The 18,820-nt window shown below is 38.0% G+C and overlaps 1 protein-coding gene across 6 annotated transcripts in view; it reads right to left on the bottom strand.

Annotated features, from left to right (window-relative positions):
• Positions 1-389: 389 nt before the first annotated feature.
• Positions 390-18,820, bottom strand: part of TMEM68 (transmembrane protein 68) — a 41,696-nt gene continuing 23,265 nt past the window's right edge. For 3 of the 6 annotated variants that reach the window (XM_061448467.1, XM_061448468.1, XM_061448470.1), the window contains 6 exons: positions 15,687-16,017; positions 13,163-13,327; positions 9,029-9,222; positions 6,902-6,962; positions 5,216-5,355; positions 390-2,666 (listed from right to left, as the gene is read on the bottom strand). In XM_061448467.1, the coding sequence (XP_061304451.1) occupies positions 2,562-2,666; positions 5,216-5,355; positions 6,902-6,962; positions 9,029-9,222; positions 13,163-13,327; positions 15,687-16,017 (996 nt within the window). In that variant the 3' untranslated portion in view covers positions 390-2,561. Of the gene's footprint in view, positions 2,667-5,215; positions 5,356-6,901; positions 6,963-9,028; positions 9,223-13,162; positions 13,328-15,686; positions 16,018-18,127; positions 18,549-18,820 lie in introns of those variants that run through there. The other 3 variants (XM_061448469.1, XM_061448471.1, XR_009742534.1) reach the window with 3 other exon arrangements.

Genomic DNA, 18,820 nt, shown 5'->3' with positions numbered 1-18,820 from the left:
CCCCTTTTCCAATGACATGAAGTAGGTAATGATTCACACACCAAATGTGGACAAATAAATCTTACCAGTCAGGATTTGTGAGGTATTTTCTGTTGTAGAATTTTAAACATAACTTAAGTGGCATCGCAGTGCCTGTTAAGGCCTCCAGCAGCATTGATTACAGCTACTAAAACTCAGACCTTATTGTTTGTGTGTCTTTTGTTCTCTGTTCCACTGTTTCCTGAGTTATTTTCCCTTTTATTCATTTTTCTGGGGGCTTTGATTCTTCCATTCCTATTCAGACACAAGGCAAGAAGAACTTCTCAAGGACAATATGTGCTGCTCAAACCCGTGTCTAAGGCCATGAACTATATTTCATTTAGCTCAAACAGAACACAAAACTTCAGAAGCCCATTGCAGCTATCAATTTTATTCGAAAGGTGTCTTCTATACATTTTTAATATATAGAAATAAATATGAAAGCCCTATACAAATATGAACATTTAGAGTATCAATACTGCCCTTTATTATTTATACTCATTTTTCAACACTTAAGAGGGACATAACTAAATCAAAAAGCCCACATATTTAGTAAAATAAATTTTACAAAATCTCAGATCACAAATATCCATATCTGACAGAATCTTCTAGACTGAGTTTTCTTTCACACATATGCACACTCTACACAAAATATGCTCAGCTGCCTTTGAGAATGTCACAATATAGACTGATGTACATTTTCCTTGAGATGAACAGTAAGAACAGTCATACCCAAGTTATACTCCAGTGTAGGAATTTGGCAGTATCACTTTAAATGACATACTGTGTTAACATCATTATTTTTAAAAACATTCCAATAAATTAAAAAGAACACAATATTGCTTTCGAATAAAACCCAAGTAGTTAATACAATTCAGAATAGGCATTTGCATTCGTATAACATGATTCTTCCCCAGAAGCTTTGAGCAATTTAATTCAACACCACGTAAAATGCTTTTGATACAAAGTAACATCATAAAATAAGTAAGCTTTTTGCTAACCATAACTTACAGCCTCTTTCCCATAAAGTGATATTTTTCTAACATAGGGCATCATTTACAAGTACTCTAATTTATGCATTTAAAAGAGTATAAAGCAAAGCACATGATTAAATGGTGGGAGGAATGGTACTAAACTGAATACAACGGCTCTTTCAAAAGTTGTTTTTTTATTGTTTGGGTTTGGTTTTTTTTGCTTTACTTTTAAGAAAATTTCAAACACCAACAATATTGAAAGGAGACCATGTAATAAAACAAAATCTCTTTGGCCTTCCTCAACAATTTTTCCTTATCCCAAAACTAAAGAGTTCCCAGATGTTACTTTAAGAACTGTAGATTAAACTTTCTGGCAATCAGAGGAAATATTTCCTATTTGGACAATAAAAGCACAGGCTTTAGTTCAGACAAAATATAAGAATATAATTTACTGTAAGTGCACACTCTTTCCTGTTCATTCAATTCTCTTCGGTTAAGGGAAATATATAGGACTTCCCTCTCAACCCTGATTTAATAACTTACATAAATAACAGTGTTTGAAGAATATGGATGTTTAACAGTTTACACCTATACTAGATTTAAAGGCTATTTGGAAATGTCTAGCCTGTTTTGCAAAAGAACTAGTACTTTTAAAGGGAACATTGTACTAATCTTTTCTTTCCTTCAAAACAGAAATTTATGAGCTCATGTTACTAAACAGTACTCTTATTTCCACTTCTTAAAGCTTAAATGCTTGGCTCATTCTTTCAAAGAGGAATTTGCAGATTCACTGAGAAGTATACGGGACAACTCTCTACGCAAAGACAGATATCTAATATGGCTTGGTTTGGAATAGCAGCTGTGCTGAGGGTTCTCATTCACAGCACTGGAATGATACAGAGTCATAACAAGCTTCCTTGGTTCACTGCAGTTCTCTAATCAATTTTCACTCCTCCAAACTCCTTCTGAAGTCACCCAGTAAAACTAAATGTTTTCCTCTATAGGTTTTGCAGGCATAGCTAGAAGTTCTACAGGCCACAGAAGATTGACCGTTTCCCAGCAGCACAAGAGTAACAACCTGAAGAAAGGTTTCATAAACGCTGTACGGCATTAATCTGGCCTGCAAAACCTAGTTACAGTGATGACGATCAAGACAGTAAGGATCTAGCTCTACAGCAGAACTAACATTCAGGTTAAAGAGTAACCATAGGTGGTGGGGTTGGGGGGACAGTACAACAAAATAGACAAGAGACCATGTACATAAAGACCTGCAGTGTCAAAAAAACAAAAAGCAAACCGAAACCAAAACACAAAAACCAACACTTTCAAGGTAGGAATGTATTTGTCAAAATCTAAACTTCTGAACTTTGCCCCATTACGAATGATTTGAAGTCTGGGTTCCTGAGCTTGATTCTAGGCAGCAGGAAGGGCAAAGGAAAGTGTTTTGTATCTTAAAATATACAGCAGTATCATTAGGACAGTATTTAAAATCTATTATTAGAAGAATTAATAAGTTACAAATATGACCTTAAGAATATTTTAACTAAATAGCAGTTCATTCAGAAGACCTTAATCTTCTTTCTTTTGTGTTTGAAATCGTTCCATTAAAGCCCTAAATATATTTCCTGGTAATTTCTGATGTTTTTCTATCAGAGCTTGGAGTGCTGCTTTTGTCTGTAGGGAAAGAAAAAGGTTCTTGGTCAAATTAAGTTTTCTTTATATTGTTCATACATCAACACAATTTCTAGGTTCTTTTTCATCCCTTCAAGCGTCACAAAACTACTCAAAGTTCAAAATACTATTTTTCCACATTTAAGCCCACAGGATGCATTTGTGAGATCACTACCAATGAACACAACAACAAATTAGTATCATTTATCTCTGGTATCTGGTGTTCACAAGCTCTATTAGCAACAGGCAGTATTAAAATGACAATGGAGTAATCAAGAGACCTAGATCTATAAAGCACATCAGCACCAGAGTGGTGTGCTGCAACTCAGAAACTTCTGCCTATGCCCAAGTAAGTTTGCATCAGTAACGCTTTTCCAGTATGCAGGAACTTTGCATCTACACATGCCCATAAGCAGCACTGGAAACACATTGTGTCTCAGCACGTTTGGGTTGTACAAAGTAATGAACTCTGCAACCAAATTCCCTAAAGGAGCTGGTCCTGTAAAGCATGCTTAGACCATACCTAAAATAGTGCATATGACAGCAGCATTCACTTTCACTCAAAAATGTAGCAGGCCAAGAAGTTAACAGTAGTCATTCTTATTATTATATAAAAGCCCTATGGGAACATCCAAAATCAGGGCAATATTCAAAGGCTACAGTGAGGATTTGCTGCGACCTTCCTATTAGGCCTGGAGAGGCACAGATTACTGAATTCTTAAGGCCAGAGACAGAACAATTTGCCCTTGTAAACCAGTGGTTAGCAAGGGGAAAATTGGTTCTTGGTACAAGCTCGCTGTTATATGAAGTATGTGATCAACTGTTAAATCCTGGAGAAGGCTTCTACCCACATCTCTCTATAGATCTGGTCCTAAATGTCTCCACAGATTTACAGTTTCTATGGGGTAAAAAAAAACCTGAGCTTAATTTTTCTCTATCTAATGGGAAAATGCACATTGTGCCATAGCCTGAAACATGCGATACAACTTTAAAATCACTCTAACTAACTATAATTCTAGGGGATTCACGTTCTAGGGACCTTATTTGGCAGAATTTGCATGTAAGCCAGAAGCAACTGAGGGTGGCACAAATATAAGATGATAAAGCATATTTTAGAGTCATTTAAACACATTCTTTCCTGAAAGCAACTAGTTCTGAAGTCCTGTCAGACTGTACCCCCAAACGAAACAATCAGTTTTCCATAACCAGGGCATAAGATAATGCAGATATTTTCAGATGTCATTTTGCAGAGATCTAACCAGAGGGTAAACAGATGAGGAGAGACAACTGAACTGTCACCTGCATGGTCAAGAAGAAAAGCATCTTTCTCTGAAGTTTTCAGAATGCTAAAAGTGACCATCTGTGAAGCTTTCAAAAATGGCTGTTTCAGCCTCCTCCATCTGACTCCGCTATCACTTAACTGTTTTATGTCTCTGTGTTGTGAAATCTATTAATAAACTGAATGAACATGAGGACCTGACAATCATTTCTATAAACCACCTACATCTCAGCTAGAGGAACATTCCAAAGTTAATTTGTTGGGTGAGAAGTTGGAGGATGTGGAAACAGAAACACACTATTCAAAACAGTGAAATTATTTACCTTAATTTTTTTATTGCATGAAATTCCACCAGCTTCTGAACACTGATTTACTGTATTTGAAAGGCTTCAATAGTATCTTTATGAGAAGACCAAGAATCAGAACACTTTCTCTGGGTAAAGCACTTGCGGCTGTGTCAGTGACACTAGATAATGGTCCATGGTGGAACACACAAAAACAGAAAAGTACTGTTTGTTCGTGGTAGCTCCACCCCAAAAAGCCCAGCTTGGCTCCTCCCCAGAAGGTCCCACTTTGGCTCCTCCCCAGAAAAGTCCCAACCCTCGGACACCTTTCTAGATATCGCTGGCCACTTCTTCCGACGTAGGCTGGCCCCCTACATCAGAATGTGTGTGCATTTTCGCTAGCGTAAAAGCCCGAGCCTCGGGCAATGCAGGGAGGCAGAACCTCATATCATCCAGGTCAACACTGCTTCTGTGGGGACGCCTGCTGGGGTTGAGCCTGCCACCTCACACTGCGATGATGTTTCTTGGAGCTGGTTTCCTCATCATCATTACATGGTCTTTGGGGTCAGTAAGATAACCAAGTATCAGAAATATCCTTTACTGTATGTTTTGTTAACTCTATATTTTCCCTGTATTAATAAACTAGTTGTGATTCTTTATTGTGTTGTGTTTCTCTCAACACAGAATCCTCGAACTCTGAACAGCGTCTTTATCAAACCAGAGCAGTCTTATCTGACTGAACTTCTTCAGTCCCTAAAGCAATATCGGATGCAGTACTGACTTCAGAAAGGCTGGAAAATCTGCAAGGTCTAGTAATAAAATAAGAGCATTTAAGAAGGGCATTCAGAGTTAAGCAAGCCCAAAGCCTTCCATGATTCCACCAACTTCTATAACTAGCTCCATGGGAGAAATGACCAGAATATTCCAGTGTTTTCTATCATTACACTGAACATTTTAAATATATATATATATATGTATATCTCTCTTACCTTTGCAGTTAGCTCCTCTGCTGTTACATTTGGTTCGTATGGAATGGGTTCTCCAATAAATGTGCGAAGCTTGACTGGAAACCCACCGTACACAGGAACTATTGGCAATCTAATACGTTCATACAGTGACCTAAATATTTCTAATGTGAAAAAATGTAGGGGAAAGCAGGAGAAGGAAAAGGGAGGGAGGTGGGGAGGAAAGAGAAAAAGAAAAGGAGAGATTATTTGGTAATGTTTATTTTCCCCCAATATGTCTTAAAACTGAAACTGGCTTGTCAAGTAATCCAGCCCTGACTCAGATTCTCAAACAACATGTCATCTCAAGTGCTATTTCCTAAAAGCTGTGTTAATGCTAACATCAGGCATGTTTCCACCCTAACCTAGTGAGAAATCTCTCCTTCAAAGAGCAGCTGCAAAGGAAGGAGAAAAATCTTGTAGCTGCGTCTCTGGAGAGTAAGGGAATGCTAGATAATACAGGTGAAAGTTCAGCTAAATTTACAGGTTAGCATAAGAAACCAGTATTGGAAGACTGTTCTCTTTAGTCCCATTGAGGTATAGAGGATCAGAAATAATTTTATCTGACTAAAGGCCAGCCATGTTAAAACACTGAACTGCTCTTTCAGATCACACATTCCTCGCAGTGAAACAATAGAAAAAGGGAGAAAAAGGTATTTTGATCAGCTCTAAGACGACACATCTTCCCCACATGCCACTTTCTAAGCATCTAGCCCAAATGCACCCAGACCAGATTGCTTGCAGAATGGGTGCTAATATTCTTTCTCTTGTTTGGGATGATTCTCCTGAACACAGCAATAATTAATTGCTGTTTATTCTTGTAAAACCTGATGAATATGTGAATTATTCTGCACACTTACATCTGATGGCTTGGCTTTCTCCATGTAATATGTAGCTTTTAATTACAAGGGTAGAGAAGCAAGTGTTTTACCATGCATTCCTCTGATGAAGATGATAATGCCATACTCAAGGCAGAACTTGCGACATGGAGGAGACTGTTCAGACCCTTTCTGTCAGATAGCAAGTTGGAGATTATAGAACAAAAGGGGGTTTAACACTAGAAGATCAGCAGAGATGTGGGCATTTAATCATCCCAGAGGTGGACCCTTCAGATATATACCCTTCTATTCATCTGCTGGCTGGAAGTCTCATATTGATGAGGAAAGACAGCAAGCAAATGCATGGTTTTGTAAGGAACGACAGGTCTAGTGCTAAATAGTAAACCAACTACAAATTAAGTATGTTTAAACCACTCGAAGTACAGGCAGATGCGTAAGCACAGAGCTTTAGGAGAACATTTAAAGCCATTATGTGTCAGTTGCAAACCCCTGTTTGTTTTGTTTCTTAACAGACAGCAGAAAACCTAGAGTTGGTCTAGCAGATATAAGCAGAGAAAAAAGTGCTCAAAATCTATTTGCCATTTTTCAGCTCATTTTTCCTTACTTCTGCTGCTTCTCTGAAGGCAAAAAAGTTATATGGAGAGTAACTTAGGTGAGGCAATACGACATATAATGCGGATATTAAATCCTGAATATGTCTGAACTCTACTGGAGAGCAAACCTCCATAAACAAAGCCATGTCAAATCTCAAATTTATATGGGGATAATTTCTACAGAGAAAGGCTACACACATATGGAAAAATAAACTACAAAAAAATAGAAAATATCTTACTTATTCCTCCTAATGTCCTAACGCCTTCTCGAACATTTTGTGTAAACATAGGAATGATGGGCTAGGAGGGAAAAAAAATAAGTAAGAATTTAATGAAGATAGCACTACCTAAAAAACTTCTACCTCACTTAAACCCAATAAGCAAATTAACTTTAGAAGTGTTTCTCAGACAAGGACATAGAGAGAGCAAATCAAGTATTCTTATTCTGCTGTAACCTTCTGCTATGTGGTTTCAAGCTAGAGAATACCATGAGATTTCAGTGAGTTATTGTTTCAGCATGTCCATTTTCTCAAAGCAGTCCAGGATTTCAGAACCAGGCCTCCCTCATCTAGCAGTGTTTGCACAGTTGTGATTTAAGTGGTTAAACCTCTAACCTAATTACACTCAAAATGAAGAATTCACAGGACTGGGATGCTAAACTTGTCTGATTCATTTCTGTTATGCTGATTGTGTTGCTTCACACATGCTGTGTCATATTCAATACATGTCCATGATTTATTTCTGCTGATAAATATTTGGAATTGTGTTGAATATTTCAAGTTTTTGTTGGTGTTTCTGAACTTGCAAACAGCTGTCAAGATTTACAAGAACCAGGAGGGGATCGACTACTACATGAAGTTTTTAGTATCATTTTATAGTATGCATTCATTGTACGTAGCATCATCAGAAATACAGAACTTTATATGGAGATGAGCTAGTAAATGAAACTTTTCACACAGGTATTAAGTTTTTCGGGGGGGGGGGGGGTGGTACAGGAGAGGAAGTCTGTAAATAATTCAGTGCAAATATAGAGAATAAAAAGAACTGCAGTTGCCTAAACTGAATGGTAACAAACTTCTTCATTCTAGCACCACCTTATTTGGAACACCTTTTGACATAAAGGTAGAGATTCTTTTTATGTACTAAGTTGGCTTATGTGACAAAAATTCTGTCAAACAAATTACTGAAATGAGACAACTTCAAGAAGTTTAAGATCCCAGTTTTAGACACACTTTTATTTCCATAAGGAGTTATGCTCCTGATTAAAGTGAGTTAAAAGCTTATCTTTAATCTAAATAAAGCTATGTTCCCCACTTTCAGCCTGCCTCCACACTATTCCTATTCTACTGCATCTCTCAGGGCTTTTTTGGGGGGGATGAAGCTGCAACACCTTTGTGAGTGCATAAAGGGAACTGAACACACATTCAATAAAATAAATATAACTAGTACAACCATAGCTGAATCCCAAGTATGGTCTTCCATATGCTATTACAATACATCAGTAAAATCTAAATCTGTTGAAAATATCCTGTTTAAACAGTGCTATTTTCCTCCTGAGAAGTGATACACACCTAAAATTGGGTCTTAAAAGTCTCCAATTTCTGTATAAAATTGAGAGATTTAACTAGTCTCTCTTTGACAGTACCTAAATATAAATCTCTTGGTGTGAGACTTACTTTCTAATTTAGGTATATGCAGACCTACAGACATATGCACACAAGTATAAATATAGAATGAGGGGGACTCTGTAATCTTATTAAAATAGTTACAATTCAAATATATCATACACTTACGTGCCTTTCACAGTTGGTCCTATATGATTAATCATCTGCCTGAGACCAAGCACAATGCTATATATTTGAACTGGGGAGACAGTTCACACTAGTGAACAGCATCTCCTGCTGTTGCTGTTTGTCCTAGACATCCCTTACTACCATAAAATGTCAATACAGTAAGTACATAGTGCCAATGATTCCAAATTGTGCTGGGTCACAGTATATACTTCAATGATAGGGGAAACAGAAATACTAATGTACAGTTGCTTCCCAAACCACTGTCAGGGGTTGAGCTATCAGAATCCTGACTACGTACGTGTAAAAACAGCACATGCTTGTAATGTAGAAACCACCCTGGATTTCATCTCTCATTCTTTTAAACTCTGGATTTCCTGACGTTATTCTTAGCTAACTCCAAAGCCTTCTTATTGAAAGCAACAAAACCAGTCTTGAAATCTTGTTATGAAAGCAAGCAGCCCATATTCATGCTGAACGTAACACCAAATATATGTCAATCAAAACAGCTTTCCCTGGAAGAAAGTGTTAATGAGAACACTCTTTGCTTCTCTTCTGTGACTTGTCCATACTTACCACTTTTGCATCGATGGCCACCTGAGCAAAGCCCTTCCGATGACCCCAAATAATAGTATACATTTCATCACTAAAGAGTGCTTCCCGAACTCCACCTGGGGCAATGGCTATCAGAGAGCCCTTCTTCAGAGCATTGACACATTCTTCTTTTGGTCCATGCATAACTCCATGTACATCAAGTAATATTTTAAAACCTGTAGGTTAAATAATATTACTTCAGAAAATGTTCATTCATAGTACCAGCGAGTAGATTCCCAGCATAGAACACAATGGCTAAAACTTACTTGTCTAATAACCTGTAACCCCAAATCAAAATGTTTCTAGAGGGACTGAAGCATTAAGTTCTCCTTATAAATTCTGGTCTAAAAAACTGAAGATTTAGGAGTTTCAGTGGCTTTTTGTCACAGTAAATTCAGGTGCTATCTCACAATCAGGGCTAAACTGGACAAAAATGGCAAGCACTCTGTGACATTTTTCATGGGTCCCTTCAAAGGAATTAAGTCAGCTCCAGCACACTAGGTCCTGACTCTTTGCCCAAGCTCTAGTTTTCAAACATAGCACAGTCCTAATAAAGTGCAGCAGGAGAAAATACCAGCAAATCTTGGTGGGTTTTGTTCTATTAATTTTGGCAAACAAAGAGCAGTCTGTGCACAAGAAGGACAATAACAAAGAAAATGCAGCATTCTCTATGTTACAAATTGCTGCAGGAAGTAACTCCCTGGTTCAGTCAGTGAGTATGGTCTTTCCCATAAAGAGGCATCTGGCAAGCCTGGATTAGGTTTATCCATTTTAGGATAAGACTTTTCGTTTTCTTAAGCTTTTAACTGTAAAGTTACATAAACTTCTCATATAATTTTGCATTTCAAATGCCATATTCACCCTACTCTTCCAAGAAATAGCAGAACATGAAAAATTTGCTTGCAAGCATCAAATGGGCACACACCTGATCGACTAGTCTAATGTGAAACAATAAAACTAGCATAAACCTCTGTTTGCAGGAAATCAGTCATGTTCACTTGCTTTAAAATCATACAGTTTCATGTTCACTTGCTTTTAAATCATACAGTATTTATGAGTACTGCATACCAAAATGTGAACTTTAGATGACTAAGCAGTATGGGAAATACATGAAAGGATCCTAATTTTACTAAGTACCAAGAAGTCAAAAATTAATTTTGTTCCACAGTCCAACCTGGACTCTGCCCTTTGCCCGAGCATATTCTTCTATTTTCAACAATACTGTGTCTGCGTCAATGTTTGAAAACCCTCTGAAGAGTACCCGGTAACACATTCAACACTTATCTCACTATGTGCACTATAGACAATTCTCTTACTTGTTACAGTGACTGTAACATAAGGGGCCATCAGCTCCTTGGAAACAAGATGACAAGGATGTCATTGTTTCCCTGTGGTTGACCTTTAGGATTACAAGGAGGTACATTTAGACCACTGAATCCAACCTTCCACAATTGTAGGTAACCACACATGCAAAACATCCAGTCCACAAGACACTTTGCAACACCTTGTGTATGCAGCAGGCAAGAAGCCACATCTCCTTTTCTCTGCAACGTTACAGGAGGGGAACTGTCCTTTTATTGCTATGGAAATGCCTGATAGCAGGCAATCTTTTAAAGAGGGCTATGGGCCTTGCCGGCTCATGCATGCCTTAGGAGGCACAGCAACATTTTACAAACACACTCCAGTTAATTGCAGCTAATTTAGGACAGCAGCACCCAATGCAGCAGATGCAATAAGACTGCCTACTGGCAGTTGGATACTGCCATGGATCTGAAATTCGTAAGTATCATTAAATCATCTAATCCAAGTGTGCTCAACAGCCTACAGACTCCCCAAACTCACTCCCCACACCACCACCCCATTTCTCCTGCAGTGACCATAATAAACTTCCAGTTAATTAAAACATCTTCTGAAAATGCATCCAATTTATTCTGAAGACTTAATCAAGATCAGGCAGTCTTAGTACTAGGATAAAATTATGGCAGTCTTTCTGGTTTGATTCACAAGAGAAGTGGCATCTATCTGAGTTGCCAGTCATAGATTACTGTGTGGATTTTGAAACACTATCCAGAACACTGTCTGGACTCTTTGGGCTTGTCTTCCATTAATAGCCCTAATTTATTCTCAGAACCAGAGAATTATTTGGTTAGAAAGGACCTCTGAAGGCAATATAGTCCAACCTCCCACTCAAAGCGGGTCCAACTAGATCAGGCTGTTCAGAGCCTCACCCATTGGAGTTTTGAAAGTCTCCAGGGATGGAGATACCCCAACTTGTCAGGCAAACTGTTCAGGTGTCTGATCACCCTCATGGTAAAATACCTTTCCACACATCTAATCACACATCTGATTTCCTGTGTTGCAATTTGTCTCTGCTGCTTCTCGTTCTATTGCAATGCACCTTTGAGAAGAGTCTGACTCCCTCTTTTCTGTAGCTTCCGTTAGGTCGCTGAAGACTGCAATATATTCCCCCACCCTGATCTCATACAGACCAAACAAATCCAGTTCTCTCAGCCTCTCCTCATACACTGTATACTCCAGCACCCCATCAGCCACTGAACATGCTCTATTGTGTCAATGTGTGTCTTGTACTGGGGAGTCCAAAACTGGACATCACATTGCAAGATCCTGTCCACTTGAGTGCCAATGTCCTTTCCTGCAAAGCCACCCTTTTTCCCACGGTATTGTCACATGTGATGTGCACCTGGCATGAAGCAATCTTCACAACTGTATGTGCTGAACTTTGTGAAGTTTCTGCCAGTTCATTTCTGTGAAGGCACTCTGAACACCAGCTCTAACCCCCAGTCTATCGACTACTCCCTCACTTTGGTATCATTGGTGAACTTCCTATAAGCACACTCCAGCCCCTCACCCAGGTGTGCAGTAAAAGCATTAAGTAGCATTGGTTCCAGCATAAATTCCTGAGGAAGACCTGTAGAAACCAGCTGTTAGCTGGACATTGTACAGCTGAAGCCAGTTCTTCAAGACCAGTCATTTAGCCAGATGTCTCTGCAATGCTACTAAACGATATTTGGGAGATTCGTAAGTGTACTCACACTTAGAACCTTATTTTAAAGCAGAAATTGAGAAAAACAAAAAAATAATCTCCCATTTGATAAACAACTGTATATAAATATTAATATATATAATATGGAGCCAGATATAAATTACAAAATAGGCTACATTAGTCAGCTGCATGCCAAAGATTTGATAATCAACTGACAAATCCTAGCCTCTGGCAAATGCAGTTGTAGAGGCAAAGTCATGCTGTTATCAGTATGGAAAAGTCAGTTTTCAGGGATTAAAGCTGAAATAAAACTATGCTGACAAAAGGACATCTTTGTTTCCACTAAAAGCATCAGTGCACTACAGAACACTCTTGTAAAGTTTTAGTCACAAATTTAAATTGGGAAAAGAACTGGGTACTCCGGGATTGCACATACACAAAAAACAACCCCCTCATGTAATTCATTTCATCAATCAGCAGTGTTTTTCACTAGGCCAAAAATCTGGTTCTAAACACGTTTTTCAATTTCTTCATGCTTTGCCTCATGTTTTACACAAACTTGCTGGACACTTCTACAGCTTTCCTCCAAAAAAAGATTCTACTTGGAAGAGTCTTCTCCTGGGCAGGTTCTACTGCCAATCATACTCAACTGGGTGGGTACAAAAATACATCGTCCCTCCAGACTATTACTGTCAACTTTAAGACACTGCTTCCAAGCAGTTTGCTTCTTAATCAGGTAACACCGCTCATTCTGCCTATATTAATAAAAAAAAAGAAGCATCTTACTTGGATCCTTGCTACCAATTAATACAGAGACAATTGTTTCTCTTATCATCTGCTTCTCTTTGTTTCTAAACACCCTACAGCTGTTGGAAGGTGTTGTTCAGCTAGAAGTATGACCCATCCTTGCATGGGCCAGTCTCCTAAACTCATTCTTGTTTGTACAGAGCATGTTAGAGACAGCTGTACTCCAACATTTTAACTAAATTTGTCTGAATGTCTGTTGAGAGCTGTGTTCCTGTGGTACAATTTTTATTGATTACACCATTAAAAAGAAAAATTTAAAAAAATTAAAAGTTCTCAAATTGATTGTTTAGAATGAAGCATGTTACCTGGTAATCTAAAGACGAAATGATCAGCTACTACGTGGCAGTATCTCTTCTTTTGTATAAGAAGTCTAGCCATGAAATAGACACAATCAGCAGGAGTAGCTCCATGATAAAACACAATAAGTCCTGGACCTTCAGGAATATTTTCAGCACCGTGAAGTTCATAACCTGTTAGAAGTTAAAGGCATAACAGATGTCAAAGTCTGATACAATTGCGTCCAAAAGAAACTAACGGCATGTTGGTAAACTGAAATCAATAGCTATTGAGAAGTAGTAACAGCAAAGCAACCTCTAAAAACTCAAGAAGTGACTTGCAGTATTTACTAAGTTGCTTTCACAGGAGATACAGGTTTAATTTAAAGCAGAAGAGACATATTTAAAGAAAGAAGAACAAAAGGATAAAAAAAACTCTGAAAACAAACCACCCAGTCTCACTCTCTTGAAGTATATATTTTTTCCTTATTTTTTCAGTTCACTGTCTTCAAGGCTGCAGAGTCCTCCAATCATTCAAGAGAAATCACAATCAGGATTGGATAGGAGACACAAAACAACTATTTCAAGTTATTATTTACCTTTCAAAGCTCATTGCCACCAGTAACTATTTAAGAAGATGTGACCTGACAACATCCATTTATATGTCTCCTTTTATTCCAGCGTATGAAGATTATCTTTGTTATTTCTCTCAGAGTTATACTTGCTCCAGTTTTCCATCACTAAGTACTAAAAGCTGTTTGGGGTTTTACATGCTTAATTGAAATATACATAAACACAGACAAGTTTCTTACTGAACTTACATCTCTAATTAAGTTAACAGTGCAGAATATATTCAGTTAACACAAAATATCAGAATGCATCAGTATAGAACATTCAGTTAATGTCAAGCAGTACTGTTACAGTATGTTGTGGTTTTTTTAAAGAAATAATAAAAACCAAATAAAAAACCCCAAACCCTGTCACTTCTTCCAAAGTTAGTAAAGTCTGCAATTCCCAATCCAGTGAATTATTTTTAGTCCTATAGGTACTTTTGGCTCTTCTCCTTCTATTTTTCTTTCTATACCTGTGGAGCTGCAACATATTGCAAGCATAGTGAACCAAGTGATCACCGACTGTGCTCCATGACAGCTGGTCATAACCAGAATGATACCTATATCTAGCATTTACATAATATATATGAAGTTACATGCATCACATACCACTTTGGTGCTTGGGGCTTTTGGGGGTTGGGGTTGTTTTGTTTAGGGTCTTTTTTTTCCCAGTGCTGTGAGATTTCAGGAGAAAAAGTTCTTCCTATCATCTATTGATTAATCAAGTGGGAGAAAAAATAATCACAAAATATTTTACTCTTTAGCAAGAGAAGTGCATAGAGAACATGGAAGCAGCTGGCAGGGCAGAAAAAAGTCACAACTGTCAATGAGGAACTGGATAAGAATCTTTTCTGCACAAATAAAAAGTCAGACCTTATAAAAAGTTACTAAGGATGAAAAGAGACAAGGCCTTAAAAAAATCATTTTCTTATGAAAAAAGTAAATAGCTTTTTATTGTGAAGTGAGCATTTTAAGCTCTTTGATGTAGCTGTTGATTTTGATCTAGTGTACTTTCCTAGATTTGAAAGTTACATCTTAGTCTTACAAAGCCTATCTGATACAGCCGCTGCACCATCTGGTTATCAATGCCTTGAAAACCCACTTCCCTTTGACTAGAGAACAAATAGAGATGATTTTCAAGGAGGATTTGTTCTTTATGTAAATTGCTCTTAAACATCTCTTTCTCCTTTAGCTGTGTCTAGCTGAATGGCTCTGAAAGAGGCTTATGATTTCCTTCGAAAGAAAAGCCAAATCATTTATTAAGCCTGTCTTTATAAAGAAATAATAGTAGAAGGACAAGGAACAGAGCCCTCAGTTTTGACATTGTAATAGAGAAAGTAGTTGGACAAAAATACATAGAAAGAAAATAAAAAAGTAGGGTTCTGTAACAGGCTCTAAAGTTAATTTGAAGCAGCAACTAGTGAGGGAACTAAGTTCTCCATTTAGCCATCATCTGGCATTACATGTAAAAGGCCGGTTAAGCGCAATTAAATAACACTAACATCCTGACATACCAGCTATTAGAGAACTGGCATTTAACTTTGAGTGTTTATATACTGACTCTGAAATAATATAGTAAATTGATCTAATTTTTAACATAGACATTTCAGGTCCTCCACAAATGAGGAAATTCAGTAGTTATAAAAAAACAATAAATACACAATTCAAAAAATGCCTATATATTCAACTGGATGAATGCTCCCATTTTGCAGCAGCAAAGGAATAAATGCATAAGACAAAAAATTTTACATCCAAAAAAGTCTCAGTGGCTTTTATTTCTCCCAAGCACCACTGGTGTTCATTGGTAAAATGGGAAATATTATTGGCCTGAATTTTAAATTTCATGCAACAGCTGCACAATCAGATATATACCGATAATCCTGAAAGGTAAGCCAGGAATAAGAGCTTCAGTGGTTTTTAATCAAACATCAGATCTCACCTACCATGCCATATTCTTCCATGTCCATCCCATAGGGTAGCCAACATTTGTTTTGCACCATCCCAGAAATCATTGGAATACGCTTCCTTTAGTTCATTCTTCCTTTTATAAATATGAAGAAGGAGAATGGAAGTGTAGAAGAGGATGACAAGAACTCCTGGTAGTAGAAAAACTGCTACAAGTGGAAAAAGCACCCATGAAAGGTAGACTGCATAACTCAGATAATCTTCAATATGCTCCACGCCAGTCCATTCTCGCAGAATGTAAGTCAGGCAGGTTAAGTAGGACATAGGCATCGGCCCTGCAGCACAGGATTCATTTCCACCTATCATCTCCTGTGAAATTAAAAAAAAAAAAAAGTAAAGTAATAAATCCTAAAAAAAGGCAGACCTGCCTATTCTGCTTTAGCATACAAAAAACCTCTCTAATGCATTTTATTCATGTACCATTTACCCCACATCCCAGCAGCACCTATTAGAAACATAGTGGTTCACACAGCAAAACTTTTACTTGACTTTTTTTAATCTTTTTCTTTCGCGTGGTGGAAATGCTGACAATTCTAGTTGAGAAAGACAGTGCAATTGCTTAATCTCAGGATAAGATTTTATCTCCTTAAAAATGTTCAACTGATGCAGATCCAGAACACTTAATACTGTTACCAACAATTGACATCGTTCTACGTAATACACGGTACATTCAAAACCTTTTCCCAAGCACTTATTACAAGAGGGAATGGCACAATTTCAAATCCAGTGCTATAATACCTGCTGAATACTTCCACTAACCACATGCATGTGACAATTCAGGAAGAAGATCGTCTTAAATAAGCAAATCTCACTCCTGGACAGAACTTTACTTGTACCTGGAAATTTACAGATAGTGAAACACCAAGTTCAATGCACAACACAGGCAGCGGAAAGGACAAAGAAAACAAATACAAAAGTCCTTTAAAAGTTTTAACTGCTCTGGCTTTACTGTACCTATCTTTCCTCTCCAGTGCCAGCTCCTAAGAATTTTCAGGGCTAGACCTCTCTAGGCTGGAATTTCAGGTCTTCTGTAATTCCAGAGCAACATTTTTTTCTTAGCTTAGTAAAATTTAGAGGAAAACTTGCTATTCACTTCATCTTACAAACATGAGACAACTTGTATGCTTGGGTACTTTAGCTACAGTTCTAGTACACTGTAAATGATACCTTGTGGGAAAAAATTATCCTAATCTAGACTAAAGGTTTGGTCAAGACTTGAAGTAACTACTAGTCAACACTGAGAACAAAAACATGTTGAAACTATAATGGAGGCTTGTAGACAGAAATGGATTAAGAACAGGAATTTCTGAAAGAATCTAAGCTCAGAGTTTTTGCGTGGTTTTTTTTTTTTTATTAAAACGTTTGGGTTTTTTTTAATTAAAATGTGACTTAGAGCATGTATGACTGCAGAGTTCCCATGTCAAGATAGACGTATGTCTATCACTCCTTTAGTGTTGCTTTTTTCTTGCAAGCAGTACGTGACTGAAATTCAGAAGGTAACTAATACTACCAGAACTCTAATGACAACACAAAAAAGACAAAGCAGATCAGTTTTACTCCACATTTGCTATGAGATGTTGAAACATGTGCTACAGCAGAACTCATCTCACTTTTTTCCCGGTCTCAATTTTTCCTCCAATCCTGACAGAGCAAGGATGCTCCTTTTCCTTCTGTTTTGAAATCAGCCCGTACCCACATTGCCCAAGTTAAGCCCTACTGACAAGAAAGCTGATCGTGTGACAAGGACTTTGCTCCCACGATCCATGCCTGTTCCACTAATTCAGGCTTGCAACATTTCACTCCTCAGCATGTTCCTGAAGACAATGTGAGAAGAAGCTCATTTATCCTCAGTGATGTATAAGCATGTAGCATTAGTGACAAGCACTTCACTGATTTCATGTACATGTGTTTGGGGGTGTGAATTAGGGGGGAAAGGACAGGAAAAACTGAGCATGTGGGAGAGCAAGAGAAAGCCCTTTCTCACTGCGGTCACCAGAGCCAAACTCCAGAACCTGTCAAGCAGCAAACACCCACAGCAAATATAAGAAACACAAGTTGTGATATCAAGCAGGATTTAAGAGTAGCATTCAACACTACAATATTTATCAGATTGTTATGCCTGGACTTCTCCAGCAGTTCCACCTACTAGCTAGAAAACAATACAGATCATGGATTATGGCACAAACTTTTCAAAACTCAGAGGTGATTATATAGCTTTAAAGATTACAGTTATACTCTCCCATCTATTATCCTTTTGCTTATGGCTTTCTCCAGAACAAAATCCTCATCAAGTAAATTTAACATCCTGTCCACACATGTCAGCCTTGCAAAATGCAACTTGTCCTTTTGCCTGCAATGTTAGATGCAATACCTCAAATGCCATCATCACTGTTTGCAAATTGCATATTTATGCACTAACCTGTAACAGAAATTAAGATCTGACCTCCTCTTTGCTGTCAGCCACAGAGCTAACATCTAAAGTGCTGCCTTCTCTTAGGAACAGTCAACTCCATTCTGAACAATGTTGTTTCGTCATCTTGAAGGGAATCATAGAATAATTTATAATAGAAAGATTCACTGGACAGCACTTGTCCAACCTTTAGCTAACTAAGGAGTCAGATCAGGTTGCTCAGGGCAGTGTCCAGCCCAGTTTGTAGTATCTGCATGCATGGAATATCCGCTTCCCTGGACCCCCAATCCCCAATCAAGCACAAGTGTCTGATCACCCTCATGGTGAAAATGTTTTTCCTTATCCTGGTTATAATTCCCCTTACTGCAATTTGTGTCAGTTGTCTCATGTCCCTTTACTGAGAAAGGTCTAACTCCCCCCCCCCACACATAACCACTCATTAAGAGGCACAGTAAGATCCCCTTTAAGCCTTCTTCTTCAGGCTAAACACAAAGCTATCTCACCCTCTCCACAGACACCATGTGCTTGAGACTCTAACAGAGCTGGTGGCCCTCCTCTGCACCGCTTCCAGTTTTTCAGCATTTCTTGTATTGTGGGGGTCCAAACTTGACTTGTAGTCCTAAATGTGCTGAAGAGGGTTATAAATACTTCCTCGATCTAATGGCTGTAGCCTTGCTAGCATAGCCCAAAATGTAGGTAGCC

Source organism: Pezoporus flaviventris, unplaced genomic scaffold (assembly GCF_033815535.1).
Source record: "Pezoporus flaviventris isolate CSIRO_AGI_PZ_B2104156 unplaced genomic scaffold, CSIRO_AGI_Pfla_v1 ptg000007l, whole genome shotgun sequence".
NCBI classification, from domain to species: domain Eukaryota; kingdom Metazoa; phylum Chordata; class Aves; order Psittaciformes; family Psittacidae; genus Pezoporus; species Pezoporus flaviventris.
This window is presented reverse-complemented; position numbering and strand designations above follow the sequence as displayed.